General features: G+C 43.3%; 2 protein-coding genes across 3 annotated transcripts in view; both read left to right on the forward strand.

Annotated features, from left to right (window-relative positions):
- EPC2 (enhancer of polycomb 2) overlaps window positions 1-9,771 on the forward strand; it is a 50,275-nt gene extending 40,504 nt beyond the window's left edge. For both annotated transcript variants that reach the window (XM_009461793.2, XM_087731742.1), the window contains 4 exons: window positions 2,600-2,736; window positions 4,597-4,756; window positions 6,507-6,840; window positions 8,496-9,771. In XM_009461793.2, coding sequence (XP_009460068.1) covers window positions 2,600-2,736; window positions 4,597-4,756; window positions 6,507-6,840; window positions 8,496-8,568 — 704 coding nt within the window. In that variant the 3' untranslated portion in view covers window positions 8,569-9,771. The remainder of the gene's footprint in view (window positions 1-2,599; window positions 2,737-4,596; window positions 4,757-6,506; window positions 6,841-8,495) is intronic.
- A 9,090-nt stretch (window positions 9,772-18,861) lies between these two features.
- Window positions 18,862-19,311, forward strand: part of KIF5C (kinesin family member 5C) — an 87,784-nt gene continuing 87,334 nt past the window's right edge. Inside the window, exon 1 of the mRNA XM_087732425.1 lies at window positions 18,862-19,073. Within this exon, the coding sequence (XP_087588551.1) occupies window positions 18,948-19,073 (126 nt within the window). The 5' untranslated portion in view covers window positions 18,862-18,947. The remainder of the gene's footprint in view (window positions 19,074-19,311) is intronic.

The raw sequence follows: 19,311 nt of genomic DNA on the forward strand, positions 1-19,311 counted from the left end.
AGTTACCACGTCCCTAGATACAAAAGGCAACTGCAGATGATGGCATTCTCAGTTGAAGAATTTTGCTTATGGAACAAGCTTTTACCTTTTAGAAGTATTTTTTTGCCAGAACTAAATATCATGTAGAAGTAATTAGATTAATGACATACCACTTTTGGGGCAGCGTGAAAGATGATCTTTGATTAAAGCCTTCAAATCCTAGGAGAAGTGACATCATAACCCAAACCAAAGCTGTCAAGGAGGAGAGGAGCCTGGAAGACTTAATTTCACATTGACTTTTTACCCTGTTCTGGTGTAGTATTTCAGTACAATCAGGCTATGGTGAAATAGAAGATACTGATATTCAGCAGTGGAAGGTAAAATTCTGGTACATAGAACCTTTTTATAAGAAGTATAGAACACTTGCTCTTAACTATGACCTTAAAGACTACCTTGGGACATCGTAGAGGTTTGCCTTTTTTTTTTTTTTTCTCTAGGACCCAGTGGTTGTCCGATTTGGCAGAAGCAAATGATATTAAATGTGCTAATGATCGTCTGCTGTTTTATAAAAAGGCTAACAGCTGAGTTCAGGCTGACCACTGAATAAATATCTGGTGATAGGTAGTGAACCGAGTGGAATTTAAACACGTAAAGGCAGAGTAAGCGATTTTTACATTACTACGGTAATCTTCCCTGCACCGTGTGATGGAGTGTCTCATGACTTCGTGGTCTGTGTCGAACTGAGAAGGAAGGGAGATTGAAAACACAGAATTGATACGTAGGCTAAATTAGATGATCCTCTGATGTAGAGACTGCTTTCTCTATTATGTCTTTACAGTCCGTAGAAGAATGCGACCGAGTCTAGAGGACTACCCCTGTACTGCAGACAAATAATAGCTAACGATGGCTAAATGCGGTTTAGGTATTTCTTTGTGCCGTGTAAGCTTGTTCTAAAACATTTTTTTAGAAAACAAAAGACGTGTTCTGGAATTTGTTACCTCAGAACTTAAAAATAGAAGTACGTATATATGTAATGTTCCATAATGCTGTTCTTGGCTCTGTTGCCTTTAGGAATGCAACACATTTTGGAATACTGTTGTGAGGGAACTTAACAGGTTTAGCTGACTGAACTTCGGGTTAAGTGCTTGTAGTAATAGGTAAGAATCTTCAAGAGGAACAAAGCACAGCTAAATATGAAATAAATTTGATTTTAGAATATGTTGGAAATAGGGGTGACTGTATAAGTAACTGGATTTTTAAGTGCCCTCCTAATGTGGTTGAAGCCTGTTTTAATAATGTAGCAGTAGAGAAGAAGTTTCAGTACTAATTTCTAAATAGTCACAGTCTTAATTTTGGTATTTATTCAGAATGGAATTTCGGGACAGCTGCGAGTATTGCAACTAGTAAAGAGCCAGATCCTGAAAGGTAGATCACTTCGTATTTTAATGATAGCTCAGTGTCTCTTGATAAGGTGATATTGCTGCAGAATCCAGGTGTTTGAGATGAATGACAGCTTCAGTCTTTGAAAAATACATTTCAGAATAAACTGCTGAAATGCAGTTAATGAGAATCTGAAAAGTGAATTCTCTTTTTACTTCCTGCTAGGAGAGCTTAGTTCTCAGGTTAGCATCAACTGCACAAAACTCAGGTTTTAACATGAAACACTTGACAGTATTTTCAGTTTATGAAGTGTGCAGTTTTTTGGGGGGAGAATATGGAGAACAGCTTTTCTGACTTCACCATTCCCTTCACTTGCTGACAATATGATGCTACTGGGGTTGCATTAACCTGGTTCTCAGAAATAAACAAAAGTATTGTGTCACTCTTAAGCTCTTACTCCATTAAAAAAAAATTAATTGGCAGAGAAAATCCTGTTCAGGTGAAACTTCAGCATTTCCTTCAGGAAAAAAAAGTGTGAAATAGGAAGGTCAAACTGGATTTGCTAAAGAAACGGTGCTTTGTGATATTTGCGAACATTTACTAAGTTTTAGACCTGCAGATTAGCTTTGTCGTTGTGTACTAGTTTATAGTCCTGTCAAGTGAGAATTGGTGTAGAACTGTATACAAACTATTTAAATGTATGAATTCTGTTTGTGCTGTTGGAGTAGGTGTTCTCGAATGCCAGGCGTGTGCTTTCTTCACAGAGTCCATTCTGGTGTCAGAGAAAAGGACAATAATAAGGGACTGTAGGAAGGAAGGTTGTACAGGAATAAACTCCCAGTGCTTACTGGGAGAGAAGACACCCAGCTCAGCCCAGGGTCCTTCTTCCTCAGCTGTGATTTTTTAGGACGTGCTTGTTTTCTGAAAACCAGGAAGAGAATTTCTTTAAGCTTTTGCTTACAGCTACTGGAGAGAAAAGCACCAAAGATAGAAACTGCTTAAAGGCAATGAAAGCTTTGAATCCTTTTGTTATAAATCGATTCAATGCCAAAAGAACACACCAAACAAATTTAGCTTGACCTCTCCTTTACATAAGAACATATGAAGATCTTTGCGAGCATCCAACACAACGTATGTTGTCTTCAAACACTTCTTATCCAACACAGATGCACGCTTGCATTTCAGAGGTATTTGTCTTGTGCAGGCCTGTCTAACCCTAGCTTCACTTTCTTTTCTGTAGTAACAGGGGGTATCACAGAGGAACAATTTCAGACACATCAACAGCAGTTAGTTCAAATGCAGAGGCAACAACTTGCTCAGCTTCAGCAGAAACAGCAATCTCAGCATTCCTCACAGCAGACACATCCGAAAGCACAGGTAATGTGCCTGAAATGTTGTCATATGCTGATATCTTCCTTTTTGCTTACTGTGTTTTTTCATCTCTCTTATAAGCTAAATATAACACCTCAGTAAATATGTTGACTCTTAGAATGAACGTAGAATGGGTTTTGGTCAAGATACTTTTCCAGTTTGCCGTATAGTGCCCAGAAGGCAACTTGTGCTGTAGCTAGTACAATACCTTGCTTTCATTTTTCTGTTTAGAATGAGATAATATTTTAAGTTTCAACATCAAAACCTGTTGTTTTGGGGGTTTTTTTTAAACATTTATATATCATGGCTGCATTTGAAAAACTGAGTAAGAGACTTCATATTTTAATGTGTTAGTTGTGTCCACAGAGTCGGTCAGTGCAGCAGATAGCCAGTGCTCTGTCAAGTCATGCTATTTTCACTGGTTTTGTCCTCCTTTGTATAAGTGCTCCAAAGAGACTTATTTATTAAAACTGCTTTATGAGGTAACGTATTCTGTTACGGACAGATGTTCAGTGAGTACTGAAGATTGGTAGCTTCTGAGAGGAAAAAGGTGGTTTTGCATATGTAGTTTGATTCCTTCCCCATCCCCAGCGTTACTATTTCTGTCTTCTAGAAGAATCACATTTTCCCTCCGTAGTGCCTTGCAAGGGCAGAATGCATGTTTTTCTCTTGAGCTTAGTTTTCTGTTAGTTTCTTACCAAGAAAATGTAAAAGCTGTTGCTGTTGTCTGTTACTAGGAAAACTTACTTTACTTTGAGCATATTATATCTGATTGCCGGTGCTGTTTGTCCCTTCCCTTCAGTGTTTTCTGCTTTGATTAATCAGGGATTCCGTGTTAAAGGTTACTGATTGCATTTTTTGTAAGTGTAAAGACACGCTACCAGACTGTTTGGACAAAAGGAATGAATTTTGGATTTTTAAGACACTGTGAATGTCTATGGAAAGTCATTTTCTTAGTTAATAGAAATGGAAATTGCAGACTGATATATTCAGCCATTTCAGGGTGTCTTTCCAGTACTTACCAGTCTTTCAGAGAAACTGGACTAGTAGAAGGTGTGTACTTCCAGAATGCGGTGGGCACTTACGCTGTGGTACAAATTACTCTGTGAGAATGAATGTGCCGTAAATACTGAAAATTATTTAGACTTGCAGTTGCAGTGTATTTGCTGCCTGGAGACAGAAGAGAGAAGGAAACTTAAGGCACTTCTCAAACACATAGAACGATAGAATGGTTTGGGTTGGAAGGGACCTTAAAGACCATCTGGTTCCAACCCCCTGCCCTGGGCAGGGACACCTTCCTCTAGACCAGGCTGCTCCAAGCCCCATCCAGCCTGGCCTTGAACACTTCCAGGGATGGGGCGTCCACACCTTCTCTGGGCAACCTGTGCCAGTGCCTCACCACCCTCACAGTAAAGAATTTCTTCTTAATATCTAATCTAAATCTTCCCTCTTTCAGTGTAAAACCGTTACCCCTCGTCCTATCACTACACTCCCTGATAAAGAGTCCTCCCCACCTTTCCTGTAGGCCCCTTCAGGTCCTGGAAGGCTGCTGTAAGGTCTCCCCGGAGCCTTCTCTTCTCCAGGCTGAACAAGGCATTGTGAAAGTGATCTGTTCTGCTAAGAGCTGCGTTTGCCAGTGACTGGCTGAATTGGGCAGGACTTACTCAACACTCGTTTGAACACCGATTTTCAACTTTTCATCAGACTTGTGATACGGAAATATTTAATGTTAGGGCGCACTAGATTACATTTAGAAGATGTATTTATTTATTTGCTGGTGCTTGTGCATTATAGCAATCCTAACGTGGTATTTCATTTTGTACTTGGATAATTATAAAGAAAAAAATTTTTTTTAATCCCCCCCAGGGCTCCAGCACCTCTGACTGCATGTCAAAAACACTCGATTCAGCCAGCGCCCACTTCGCTGCATCTGCAGTGGTTAGTGCACCTGCTCCTAGTCGCAGTGAGGTAACGAAGGAACAAAACACCAGCCACAACAATATTAATGGTGTTGTCCAGCCTTCAGGTGATGATTTCTTAAAACTCTGGGTCTAGTGTGAGCGAAGAATATGTCAACTGATCTTATTTCTGATCTCTAAAGTACTATTTAATAATAATAAAAAAAAGAAATATATTAATTGTGATAGTTTTAAATGTTGTTCTTTAAAATCCTTTTGTGCAATGGCGTGCAGGTTAGTACGATAATAAAAATACCAAATGTTCTTTCACATTGGAAGAGCATTGTTTCTGTTTCTTTTGTAGGCTTTTATCTTTTAATAATCTGTTATGATCAAAAGCATGACAGCGTTTTGAAAACAGTGTGACTGTGTAATTAAAAAAAAATAATTGCTTAAAGCATTGTTAGGTACTTTGAGAAGGAAATAGAAAAGTTGCTACACTATTTGGCCATTATCTCACTTGCATATTCAGACAAAACAGGCTAATCAACTACTTCCAGCAATTCTTTTGACATTACTCTTAAGTTTCAGGTTTTGTTGCATTTAGGATTCCTCCCAAATTCAGGGAGAAGCGCAGACGTTGGCATTCGCTGCCTTCCCCCAGCCCCGCTTCTGAACCTCCATTACCAGAAGGCGGTGATGCCAGTCATGCTGGTGCAGTAGCCATGTTGCTGAGAGACAAACGTTATTTGGCATTTGACTGCTATAACAAATAAAAGGCTTTTAGAGTAATTTGTTGTTTTAACAGCTAATGATGTGATTAGTTTTATAGACCTTCTGCCAGGCTGGGTTAATGATAATACGAAATGAATAGAGGGCAGAAGAAAACCACAACTGAATAAAATCAATATACTGGAACTGTTCCAGGAAAGAAAAAGACATCTATGTGTAATTCTCTAAGATCGTACCCCTCAAAACACTACCTTCTCAGATATAAGGTCAGGCGCATGGTAGCGCACCGTGCCGATACATGGTACGCCGCTTTACGATTGATGAAAGCCATTGCAAATACTATGCATATAAAATTAGACTTCTGTTACTGTTCTAAAGCTGTAAGTGGCAATGATGTAAAATGGCTATTCCTATTTAGGATAGGAAGACTTGTAAATTAGGAAGTGTTAGCTGAAAGCAGTTCCCCGCTCCCCCCCCCCCAGGAATAAGAATCTAGGGGACAATGTATCTAGTTGCCCTGTGATCAGAATCAGGACAGTAAATAGCTAGGATACCGAGATGAGATTTGAGAACCTCTGGTTTGAATATGCACTGTGAAACCTGAAGTTTCTCACAACTCAGGAGTGCAAACAGAGCACTGCAGTGTAATCTGAAAGGAGTTTTCTGCTTTGCCTAGTCTTAGACCCCTAGTTTTGCTGCCTGGAGGGAGACCAGTCCCCAGAACCTCCTTATGTTGCCAGCACAACAAGGTAGGAGCGGAGGAGGTGATTCAAAGCATCAGAATTTCAGAATTTGGCTTCGCAGTCAGTCTCTGAGGTTGCCTAGCTAAGGTGCTCCCCATTTGATTTATTTTTATGGGGAATGATGCCCCTAAAATGAGGCGTACAAAGCTGAGCGATCTAAAAGTTTTGTCATACGGTAATTTCTTTCACTTCCTGATGTTCTTGTGAATGAAAAAAGAAATGACACATTTCTAACGTTAACTAGAAATACTTCTAAAATTTTACATCTTGTGAGTATTTAAAAAATAGATTCTTGCACAATTCCAGTGACATACGTACTTAAAGCATTACCCTTGAGGTTAATCTTTGATGTTGAATGTAAGGAATGGCATCTTTTTAACTGACAACATTTGTTTTGTAACAGGAACCTCTAGAACTTTGTACTCCACCAACATGGCTTTATCATCCAGCCCAGGGATTTCAACTGTACAGCTTGTAAGGACAGTCGGCCACACCACCACAAACCACTTAATTCCAGCATTGTGCACAAGCAGCCCTCAAACGCTTCCCATGAACAATTCTTGCCTGACGAACGCAGTGCACCTCAACAATGTCAGTGTTGTTTCTCCAGTCAATGTGCATATCAATACAAGGACTTCAGCACCATCGCCAACAGCCTTAAAACTCGCCACAGTTGCTGCCAGTATGGACAGAGTGCCAAAGGTAACTCCTAGCAGTGCCATCAGCAGTATAGCAAGGTAAGCGTGTAGCAAGTTGGAGCAGTTTTAAGTTACGTTTTTTCTGTGTGGATATCTCCATGGATGTGCCCAGCTCTGCACTAGAGCAGTGAAGAGAGTGGTTTCCACCTTTAAGAGACTTTTCAGTATAGCTTCAGCCTCACAAAAACATCCAGGTGATTTTGCGGATTAACGCCCACATAATCCCCTCGTTACAAGAAGGCCATGGAGGGGCTGGAGCGTGGCCAGAGCAGGGCAGCGAGGCTGGGGCAGGGGCTGGAGCCCAAGGCTGGGGAGGAGCGGCTGGGGGAGCTGGGGGGGCTCAGCCTGGAGAAGAGGAGGCTGAGGGGAGCCCTCATCGGTCTCTGCAACTGCCTGAAAGGAGGCTGGAGCTGGGGGGGGGTCGGTCTCTTCTCCCCAGGAACAAGCGATGGGACGAGAGGGAACGGCCTCAAGCTGCGCCAGGGCAGGTTTGGGTTGGATATTAGGAGAAACGTCTTCACCGAGAGTGTGGTCAAGCATTGGAACAGGCTGCCATGGTGTTTAAAATGGTTTCACTTGAACCATTGTCCTTTGTCCCTTCTCATGCAGCACTTTCACGTAGATTCTATTAAATTCTCCACATGTTCTCTCCGTAACTTTGTGTACCCATATTGTCAGATGCAGGCTGGCACATACCTGTTTTATATATAACGCATATATCCATATATATATATGGATATATATTTATGTAAAATAAAACCCAGGTATGTGCCAGCCTGCATCTTATGTATATAGACAGGTATTTATTCTCATCGAACTGTTATTTCAGGATACTTAGAAGATGTTTTACAGGAGTGGCAGGAGCTTGCAGTTGGCCAAGTTTTCTGAAAATGAGAATATTTGGGCTCTTCTAAGTCTCTGCTGGATTGTATGATGTTTAAAAAAAATGACACTTGTTTCTGAATTAGAAAAGTGAAAACTGGATATTAGCAAATGTGGCTTACTGATTATTTCATGACGCTGCTGGAGAGGTTAAAAAGAGCTTTTTGAGGTGGAAAATTGCATGTATAATTTAGTCACTGCATAGATTGAGAAAAAAGTATTTTTAAATTAGCAGTCATGCCTTAAAGCGTACTTCTATATCATTAATGCATTTAGTTCTCATTTCCCTCAAGTCAGAGGGGTATCTCAAGTCATGTCAGCAAATGCCTTAAAAAGTACCGCCTTAGCTGGATAGGTCTTAGGCTTCTCTACAGGGAAAGGGAAATTAGAAAATAATTGAAGATTCCTTGCGTTAGTGCTAAGGCAGAGTTGGGGTGGAGGCGGGGAAACTGTGTTAGAACGATGCTTTGCTCACTAAGGGAATCGTTGGCAATTGATACTGAGTCGTCACCGTGTATCTTGGCTTTGCTCCTTCAGGAGGCTTCTTAGTGCTCTTCTCCATAATTCGGGCTGGTAATTTACGGTTAAATGCAGTAATCTTGTGGAAGGGACCGCACTGTTCGTGGAGTAAAAGCGGTTCTTAAATGCCAGTCTGTAGTTTTAAATGATCTGTTTCTAGTGTATGTGTTAAGGTTTCTCCCGGATGTAGGCAACAGCTGTGTAAAAACACAGCGCGTGTAAGAAATTACTAAAACTGCGTAAGGAAATACTCACGTTCTACCGGTAACTATGGAATATTTCTTTTCTTGCAGAGAGAACCATGAACCAGAACGACTGGGTTTAAATGGCATAGCAGAGACAACAGTAGCAATGGAAGTGACATAACCTCAAAGCGGTGTCTCAACCTGTGCTAATGGTGTAGTCATTTATATTCCAACTGAATGCAAAATACAGCACTCTGTGGATCACAGAGAACTAAAATGGACCTAAATGGACTATCATTATATCGTGTATAAGTCGATATATAGTGTAAATTTTGTAAAATTGGGAAAATCACTACCTTGTAAAATAGTTTATTTGTATCATCAATATTATTTCTGTTACTTGAATAGTAGATATTCATCATCATGCTTTTGCACTTGAATTTGCAACTGAATGGATTAAAAAATAATTCTTTAATGGGATCATGAGCATGAAATGGGATCCTGCATCACTTGTTTTAACTATTTATTTTGCCATGTTTACATTTTGTATCTTGTACAAATAAATCCAACTTTGTGTCTAAAAAAAAAAAGTTAAAGATTCATAGCTAGGAGACAAAATTCTTGTAATTTTTTTCTAAAGGAAATGTAAAGTTTTCACTTGGTTCATTTTGTTTCACAATTTGACTAGATGGACTTTTTGGTAAATACTTTAGTGGCATTTCACTGTCAAATATGAAGTTCAAGGCAAAATAGTATTTTCTATTACTGTGCAGGGGAAAGGGATGGATCGATACATGCAAATTTAATGTAGTAACTCACTTTTCCATATATTTTGAATGTATATTTCTATTTATAATACCAGTTTATAAAAAATAATTACACAGGAAAAAAACTGACTAGGAAAATTATGCATCTAGCACATATAAAACTGTGCAGATATGAGAAAATTTTCAACTGATTACATTTTATCTGAAGACTGCATATTTTAACCGGCTTTAAAACTGTAACACACCACATAAAGAATATTTTACCAGGTATGTATTGCATTATATATCATTGCAATAATTAATTATTGGATGTCTAGATATCGAGCCATCCCAGGTGGTGGGGGGGAGGGAGGGTTGTGGCAAGATTGTCTTTTCAATTTTGGAGAGTTTTCCTGTGGCTACAAGGCAAGTAACGGGTTGGAAAAAGTCTGACTGTAAGCGTTGGACACCTTCGTAGTGTAGTGTTTTAGTGACTTTTTTTATACGGTTCTTGTAAATTAGATATGTGTAGTGGTGTTTCAGAATGTTTGTTTATGCACTAGTTCAGACAACTTTCCCTGTTACTTGTTCTTGATAAGTGAAAACTGCAGGGAAATAAAAATACATATCAAAACATGGACATGTTGCATATGTGTTTATTTCACAATGTGCAAGCAACAGAAGTGTAAATTTTAGAGGATATTAGTGGTCTTCTGATGATTTTGACCACAGCATATGCACTTTTTTCCAAAAGGCTTCGGTTTCTGTGATGATTTCCTGTGCTTCCAGTATACAGCAGGGGAGGGATGGTCCGGTAGTTGGGACCCGAGACCCGGCAGTAATCAGGACGAGAGAGTTTCTTGTTCTGCCAAAGAGACTTCGGGTAGAATAATTTGAATTTTCTGCTGTTTGGTTCTCCACCTACAATTTGCATAGTGTTTCTGTATGTCTTATAAATCCTGGAGTCCCGGAGGTTGGAAGGAACCTCAGGATGTTGTCTAGTCCAGCCCCCTCCCCGCAAAAGTCAAGATACGATTTGCCTACGTGTCATAGAGTCAGTGTATTTTTCCTCTTAGCTTTTTATATAAAGAGCTATTTTTAATCTTAAGTTGTGTTTAAACACGTTTCGTCTTACGTTCTGTAAGTTAAAAGTTCCGACAGTTAAAAACACTCGCAGAGCTTTAAATACTGGGAGCTTGTCAGAAACTCGGATGTCTAAAATTAGCTATTTTTTGCTTAACGGATGCTTTATTTTCTATTCAGTATGCAGTCCACAAGGAGAGATGATAATCAATTATATCTGCTGAGAACAGGCAGAGGAACCCATGGCGCTTCAGTGTCGGCGCCGCGGTGAGGCGGGGTGCGATGGCAGGGCTGGGGGTGTCAGCACATGGGGGAGCCCCCGCGCAAGGGCGTGCTCGTTGGCCGCTCTTCCCGCATCGTGCCTTTCTTGGAACTGGCGCTTCCTGATAAATTGTTCTTTACACGTACGTGGTCTTTTCACGTATGTCCAAGGCTTTCTGTAGAACTAGGTTCGTTTCTGGGAATGACTGTGATCTATGTAGTCTGAAGTATGAATGCATTTTTTTTTTTTGGAAGGCAAAATTGTTGCAAAACTGAGTCTGAAAGAGAAAAAAGAAGTTATTCTCCTTGATCTATAAAAATAACGTTGCTTCTCTAACATATCCCCAAAATCCTTGAGGTTTAATGAAAATGTGGAGTCATTTCTCCTGTGGATTGAAAGTCGTACACTTACCAAACGACAGCTACTGAGCTCTGTAGTACAGACTCTTCTCACTACAAACGTAGGTCACTGTCATGGTAAATTGGACCAAAAATGTCTCTAAGATTGCTGTGTATCTGTGACTTGGTATAGTCTAATCCTCATCTAATTACTTAGAAACTCCAGCTAAAGGTTTTTTAACTTTTAATGGATTCTGGAAAAATGTGAGGTGGAGAAAAGGATTTCATAAACTCCAAAGGCCACGTGGTAAGCGTGCCATGTGTTGAATGAGTTTCATTGGAAGGATTAGTATTGACGTAGCTTTACAGTAAAGTAAAACCATAATAGCCGTCTTAAGAATTTCTAGCAATTAATCGTGTGCCTCAAGTGCAAGAAAAGGAGAGTGATGAGTAACACTGTAATCCATAGAAATCTTAATTTAAAAAAAAAAAAAAAAAAGAGAAAAGGAAGGGAGTGTTGTCAGAAAGTCGTCTGCTTTTGCCCGATACTGGTATACAGCAGGGAATGACAATGACTGAGGTATTTTTGTGCGCTGTTTTAAAAGTGTGTGTTGAGGATATGACATTCTTCTTTAATTCCCCCGTTTGAACGTCGTGCATAGCTGCACTGTGATTTGAATTGTGATTTCTGCTTTATTACATGTTAGGGAATGTTGTTCAGGTAACATTTTTGAAGGTAGTTTATCTAGAGCGATTGATACTGGACTTGAAGTGTAATGTGCGCAGTTTTCCCTTAAATGCCGGCTACTAGAAAATGGTGATTCTTTTTCTAATAAGGATTATCTAACGTATTTCATCTATAGATTGACTGGAGTTTTGGTATGTGTTTAATTGTAGGCATCTTGTTTCTAATTGTGCTGTAGGGCTTTTCCTCCCCTCTCCAAACAACATCTAAACAATACCCTAGTCTGTTTGCAGAGCCATCCCTTTTCTTTAATCCTCTACAATAGGCGGCACGTGCGGGTTTTTTCCCCTTACAAACAAGAGGGCAGTTACTCAGTTACTGCAGCCCTTTGCTGCTTTCCTGAGGCTCCGACTTTGAGACCCCTTTTCCTTCCCTGATAGCCCATTTTCCTCTACTGCCTCCAGCTCCTTGGTAGAGAACGACAGGAATGTTTCCTATTTTCCTTATTACAGTGGGTTTTTTTGTTTTTTTGTTTTTTTTTTTTTTTTAAGCAGAATCCGCAGACGTTTCAGCCTTCCAGGAGGTGACTGATTTATCCTGAAGCGGACTCGGCATCGTGCTGGCAGCTAGTCAGCCTTCCTCTCGGTTTCCAGTACTATTCAGGACGAACTGCTCAGACCTCGAGAATAGTGTCTCCTGGTAGAAATCCACATCTTCAAACAGGAAAGCTCTGAAGGCTACAGCAAACCAAACGCTCTGTCTACAGGACTGTCATCTCAACGGGCTTCCTGGATTTGACTTCAGAGAAATGGTTTCAAATCTCACTTCCCTATTTCTTCTAGGTTTTGCAATATTCAGACTTACTCTTAGAAGAATGGAGAATAACCTTCGTAAGTTAAAGCACGTCTTCACAGTAAACTGCTGCTTGCGGAAGAAGAAAAAAGGAAAGGCATCTCTGTAGTAGGGAGAGGAGATGTTTCCTGCGCAGCAGCAGACCCAGGCAGCGTAAGTTGGGTTAGCTTTTAGGATCCAAGTGTTTGCATTTGAACGAAGGCACATGGTGGATAACTGGTTTTCTTCTGATCTAATCAATTAATTATGTGGGGAACATGAGATACGGGCAATTGCTGTCTGTGAGCCAGAGCAGCCCCGGCTCAGGTTACTCTCCCAGGAAAGCCATCCAGACCGGGCAACGTGGAGACGGGTACGTTGGCCTGTGGAGCCTCACTGTGGAGCTGCTTGTACCCGGGAAGCCCCCTAAAGCAGGAGGCAGCTGCTTGGGAGGGGATTTCTCGGGAAAAGAATGGGCAGTTTTGGGTACAGGTGGTGTTACTTGAAGCCAGGGCATGCTGTGCGCCAGGAGGTGGTAGGGACTTGGGGGTAGGTGGGGAGCGGATCCACAGCGAGGGCTGGCGTGCTTTGCAGCACGCCCTACCCTAACTGCCTTGTCCGGGGAGCCTGCTGCTTGGCTTCGGCAGAGGTCACGTTACAGATACCGCTCTAGCCCACATAGAGACGGAGCAGCCCCCTAGCTATTTGCAGAGCACCTAAACACATTTAATGGCAGCATTTCCCTTGTAGGCCAGTGATAACGTGTGAGAATAGCATACGTATGAAATGGGAATAGATTTGGGTAATTTTCTTTACAAAGCTTTACTTAAATGGCCAGAAGGAGAACGTAAAGATGCGCTTCTGACAGAATGTAATGCTGATTTCATTTCTATTGGGTAAGAAAGTCCACTGGCTAAGAATATGGGCTTGAAGCAGGCTGCAATTCTTACACGTACATTATTCTGTCCTTTCAAGCACCTCGCTCACCAAGTGCGGAACTTGGGTGCCTTGTGCTCCTGCTAGTGAGCACGGGGCCTCCTAGGAGTGACTGCAGAACACTTGCAGATGACTTCTGTTAACTGACTGATGGCAGTTTGCATCTTGCATCTTCACCCAGTGGGTAAGGGAAGACCTGGGAATGCCAGCCTCCTACTTGCAGGAGCGCAACAGCAGCGTCTGGAGCTGGGTGATGCGAGGTTCTCGCTTGTCCCTGCAGTGGTTCGATTGTGTGCCGTCCTGCTGCAGTGACGGTCAGTGCCCAAAATGACATTCCCGAACATGGGAATGTTGGTTTCTGAAGTGCCTTTCTGGTATATGGAGGGAAAAGGGAGTTTCAGGTCAAGTTCCCTGTTTTCTCAGTGACTTTGTTTCCAAGTTACTTAGTGTACCTTAAAATGCAGAGTAATGTTTTTTTTTTTTTAATGGTGTAATGTCAAAAAATTAATGAAGAACACCCGTGCCAATTACGTTTTGCTATGAATTTAGCCCCATTTAATCACGGTCTGTATTGTCACCCGGTAACTAGAGTTTAAAGAAAAAATAAATAAATACATGATGTTGGAACAGGACTAAAATCTGAAAACAAAAAGGCAATAACTGTGGAGCAACTGAACTGCTTCCCGAACGTGGGCTGCGTCCGCTCCTTTCTCTGAATATCAGCATCATCTTCCCATCCTTGCTCCATACGTAGCAGTGCTGAAAGCGGTGGTCCCTCTACCAACTGAGGAACCGATGTAGCGCGACCCAGCGTCCCGCCCAGTCTCCCCAGGGCGAGTGGATGTGCGGGCAGGAAGAGGGGCAATGGCCCAAAATCTCCTGGGCAGAGAATCTGTGATGTCTTGAGCCCCGCCGGTGTGCCAGAGTAGCCTTTCCCCTCTACCCCAGTCCCACGGCTTTTTCCCAAAGTTGGGATTGTTTCTGTCACTAAGAATGGGAAAACCTGTTTAGTCCAATCTGGTTTCAATCCATTACACACTGATTTAACTCTAATACAAATGTAATTACACAGGGAGCATAATGTAGAAAGATCAATTAGAGAGCAAGGGGCAAATGAAGGAGGGAGGCAATTAATTACGGCTATACTGTAGCAGATAATGATAAGAGAAAATGTGTAACAGAACAGATACATCAGCCTAAATCCTCTTGTGTGCCAGGAGTGCACAACCACTTCCTTGGAGTTCTGACAGATCAAATGAAACGACCGACCGCAGCACCATACGTGCTGTATCACACTCTGGCAAGATCTTATCTGTTCAGGAATGCCTGTAAAAATAAACGAGTCCTGCGCCTGTCAGCTGCTGAACTCTCCTAAGGACAGCAGAAAGAAGTTAACGGGGCCGAAGTTGATCAACTGACCAAGGCTAGGCACGATTCCTAGTCACACTTTCAAAACCTCAGTCGCAGCTCAGGCCAAATTTCCGACGGAGATGCGCGGCCCCGCTTCAGCAAGCTGCGGTGTGGCCCCGTCTGCCCCGAGTTCCCCCTGGGGGTGGGCTGGTGGCAGCTAGCTGTGAACTGAGGGCAGCCTGGTGCTCCCTTTCCCACCATGGCTGTTTCTGCTTCACCGGCTCTTCCTGAATTAACGTGATTTCATTGAACCCTGCCCTGGGGATAAAGTGATGCTTAAAATAACATCGTCCCCCATCTTCCTGATGATGATCTGACTAGACTAGTTGTCCTGGTTTTAAATCAACAGCTGTGTAAGTGACACCAGAAGATGGCATCATCTGCCTGCGATGCTGTTTAACTCTTCCTGCCTCTTCATGCATAAAGGTTTTTTTGACAATGGACATGTTCTCCCTCACAACAGAATTCGGTGTGGAGGCTTTGTGTTTCAGGGTTGTGTATTTTTAGTGGGTTCGGGGTTCTTTGGTTGGGATTTTTACGATTGCTTTATTGCTTCCTATAGTTAAGGAAGACAAATCTTTTTTATTCTTTTTTTTTTCAAGTTACAATCCTTTCATTTGGGTAATATGAAAGGACTGTAACTTGGAAAAACACTTTGAGTATTGAATAATCAACTAAAATATTTTACCACTTTGTATAAAGTGGCAAAAATCAATTTATTTTTAACAAACCCATTTTTTGTAGGTGGGTTAACACGATATATATGACTATGCATAATGTGGATAATTTATATCAAGACTGAGGTTTATGTGTGTACTTAACATACTTCAATATATGCTTAAAGTATACATATAAGTGTTTTGCAAACCAGAAGCAATGGCTGCTCTTAAGCTCACTGCTAGCATAGCTCGAACATTTTCCGATGGAGAATGTTGGCCGGCAGTACTCCATTTCCAGATCTGACCTTCCTGTGGAAGTGCGAGGAAGGAACCCCTCTGGCCCCCGATCCCCAAAGAAATCATTACCTGTCTGATCAAAGGAGATCTCGCTTCTGGGATAATCATCTTGGGTGACTGAGAGCATCAGTTATGCAGATCCTATATGTTTTGCTATCAAATTTTTCCTTTGCCTGGACAAATGGTCTCGTGGCCCGGTCTCTCCTGAACTATGTCTCCTTGCCTTTGGTGATGCATGGGTATGCAGATTAGCTTGTTACTGTATCTCCATTCCTCCTAGCTGCCTTCTCAGCACTCTCTAGCTCATTTTGTTGCCCATTCTTCAGTCTTTGGCTTCCTTCATTATTTTTTTTTTTTAAATTCTGTTAAACACTTTATGTTCTAGCTTTGTAAACATTTTCGCTGATGCACCCCTAACAGTGTCTTCTGGTGTCTGCGGGACATAAACGATCCTTGACATTTAAAATTGCTTTTTGTCGTGGGGCCCCTACCCGTTTTGGTACCTCCTGGAAGAAACCCTTTATCACCCCTTTACCTGTAGACCTATCTCAGCACTGATGACACAAGCATATCATCAAATTTCATCTTGGTGGCCATTGCTGAGATGCCAGGATCAATGGAATCTACATCAAAGCCGCTCTCCCTGCTGATAAGCTGTGCCCCTGGCCAGCACTGGTGTCTGTTCACTGCACTGAATTGTTAAAGACAGCAGAAATGCAACCCCGTTGTTCTCTCTCTCCTGAAGCGCCTTCCCAACTCCAAAGCTCATTCCTGGAGCCCAGAAGCAAGGAAAGGAAGCAATATTCTTTTGGCTTTGGAGTAGGAAGTTGTTCTTTTCATTTCTGAAATGCCCAGGAATATTCTGAAATGCCCACTTCTGGATATTCCCGTATTTCCATGGGACCACCTCCCTCTCAGCACCCCCTTTTTGCTGTTGTTCAGAACCTCTATCACATGCCCCCTCCTTGGTTTTCCCGCAGCCTGAGCAGCTTGGCTGTATTGGCGGCTCATCGACAGACACATGGAATCTCCTTGTTTTCTTACGGTCATCCCTGTTCACCCCAGTCTTCGAGGAGGGGATTTGTTATTCCTCTTGGAGATCTCTGACATCCCGGGCTGTTTAGTGACCTGTCCCAGCTGAGGCTGGCTCAGCTTGAGAATTTCTTCAGGAGCAATCAGAACTCGTTGTCAAACCGTATCTAATTGCCAGGGTGATTTAAACTGTGGACTTTGCATCTAGCTGGAGAACTTGCCCTACAGTTGTGGGAAAATAAGATGACATCAAGGTCTGATTTCTTTTACGTTTAAGCCAAGCAGAGCATAGCTGTAGCGGTGTTTCTTGTAAGTACACAAATCTGAAAAAAGCCACGGCTTCAGGAATGAAAGAAATTAATAATGATAATGCTTAAGATTACAGCAGCGGAGTATGACTCTTTTTCTGTATCTTGATAGCTCATGTTTTATGTGAAGCGGTTTCCCAATGAACTGTAAATCAGACCTTCCGTCAGGCACCCAGAACAGCCTGGAAGAAGCTCAGAAACTCAAGGAGGTTCTGATCACTCCTGAATCTGGCTGGAAACGAATGTTCCTACTGGGCTGCTTAACTCAGTAATCCGGTAATAAGTAGTAAAAATAGCAGCTTTGTGACAATGCGGTATTGTCTACAATACAGACAATGCAATATTGTTGGTGACAAAATTCCTAAGAAAAGATGGCTCTTCAGTGCATTCTCACTGATTGCAGATTATACCTACTCTAATAGGAAGATAGAGGTTTGCCTCTCCTGCTCCAAAATGAGCTCTTGATAATGGAAAAAAATAAGGATTAAGTCCTTAAAACGGTTGTCTTTTATGACTAAGCCCCTACTTACTTGTCGTGCCTTAACGAATTTGCTGTTCAGGGTAAAAGCTCGAAACATAAGAGAAATAAAAGGGCTAGATAATTGGTAATCCATGGGAATAAATCACATTATATAATGATGTCTTATCACATGCCGCACGTTGCTAACTCTCCCTGATGTAATTGCTTTTAAGAAGGGCATGAGAGCCTTTGTAACTAGCCTGCTCTTCTCCCATCTGCATCAGGTAATGAGGACAACCCCTGTGGCTAGAAGAAAGGGAAATCTCTGTAGAAATGCCAAAGAACTGACCACCGTCATCTTAATTGTACGACCGGGGCTAATTTAATGAAAGCACTACTCTGTTCTACTGGAGGAAACCGGTTTCAGAAGTTGCTGGGAGTTGCTGAAGTTCAGGGAATGTCTGCAACTTTCCAGAAGACATCAACAGTTGTTGCATTCATCTTTAAGCGGTCTGGCTTCTTGCAGGGAGAAAATGATGGAGGAGGAGATTACATGTGGTATCAGACAACTGTAATCTAGGGAAATGAACCGGCCTTGGCACAGGGCAGGGCAGGAGGGTAAATTGAAGGTATTTTCAGCAGGTAAAGAAGAAACGTTGCTGTGCTCTGTGTCAGAGCGTGAAGGGGGAGGAGGAGGAGGACTGCAACCCTGAAGTGCAGCAACAGGCTCCAGCCTTTGGCTTTCGCAGATGCTGATTCACTGGCTGCATCCTGCCAAACTTCTTGTAAATTGAACAAGGTCAAAGCGTCACCAGAGATACTCTTGCTTCTGCTTTTTCTCACAGAAAATAAGGGTAAGGTAACGAAGGGAAGGGCTGGTGTGACATCCCAGGAGTACGTATCCTGTAACCTGGCCAGAGATCGGGCTTGTGGGGGAGGCAAAGCGCAGGTTTCCAGTCCTCTCTCCTTGTCCCCATCTTATTTTCCCTGAGGGAGCAGCTGCAGCTAGAGGCCTAGCCCAGAAGAGAGCACCTACACTTAAAAAGGGAGCAGACAAAACCAGGTGGAAATGAAATACCTGCTTTTTAGGTTTGTTTTTTTGTTTTTGTTTTCTTTCATGTCGATGGAGAGAGAGGCATGACCCCCAGTTAATTGCTATAAATTATAAAAAAGGGCTAACCTGGCCCCTGCGGGCAGGGCTGGCGGCTGTGTGGCGGGGAAAGCCCGCTCTCCCTCTTTCCCGCCTTCGCGGCCGGGGGCGCCGCTGAGGGGGCGCCGTCAGGGACCGTTAGGACCGTTGGAGCCGTTGGCGGCCGCCACCTGCCGCGCGGACTACGCCTCCCGGCAGGCCCCGCGCACGTTGCGGCGCGGCGGCGGAGCCCCGGGGGCGCGGAGGGGGCTCGGCTCCGCCCGGCCCCGCCCCGCCCGCCCGCCCGGCGGCAGCAGGGCGTCTGCGGCACCTGCCCGGCGGAGCCCTCGCTCCCTGCGGCCGGCGCCCGCCCGCCCCGCCGAGATGGCGGATCCCGCCGAGTGCAGCATCAAAGTGATGTGCCGGTTCCGGCCCCTCAACGAGGCGGAGATCCTCCGGGGGGACAAATTCATCCCTAAATTCAAGGGCGAGGAGACGGTGGTCATCGGGGTGAGTCTGCCGCATCCCTCTCCCGCCTGCGCCGTGCCGTGCCGGGGCCAGCACCCCCCTCCCCGGGGCCACCATCCCTCATCGCCGTCCCGCCGCCCGCAGGAGCGCCCCCCCCCCCCCCCCGCCCCCCCCGCCGCCGCCGCCGCCGCCGGGCCCCGCGCCCATTGTTCCCGCTGCAGCGGAGCGAGGGAGGGGCGGCGGCGCGGCGCTCCCGGCGGGGCCCGCTCCCCTCCGGCGG

The sequence above is a fragment of the Nipponia nippon genome, unplaced genomic scaffold (genome assembly GCF_047370975.1).
Source record: "Nipponia nippon isolate SJK-2023a ecotype South Korea unplaced genomic scaffold, ASM4737097v1 scaffold_5, whole genome shotgun sequence".
NCBI lineage: Eukaryota > Metazoa > Chordata > Aves > Pelecaniformes > Threskiornithidae > Nipponia > Nipponia nippon.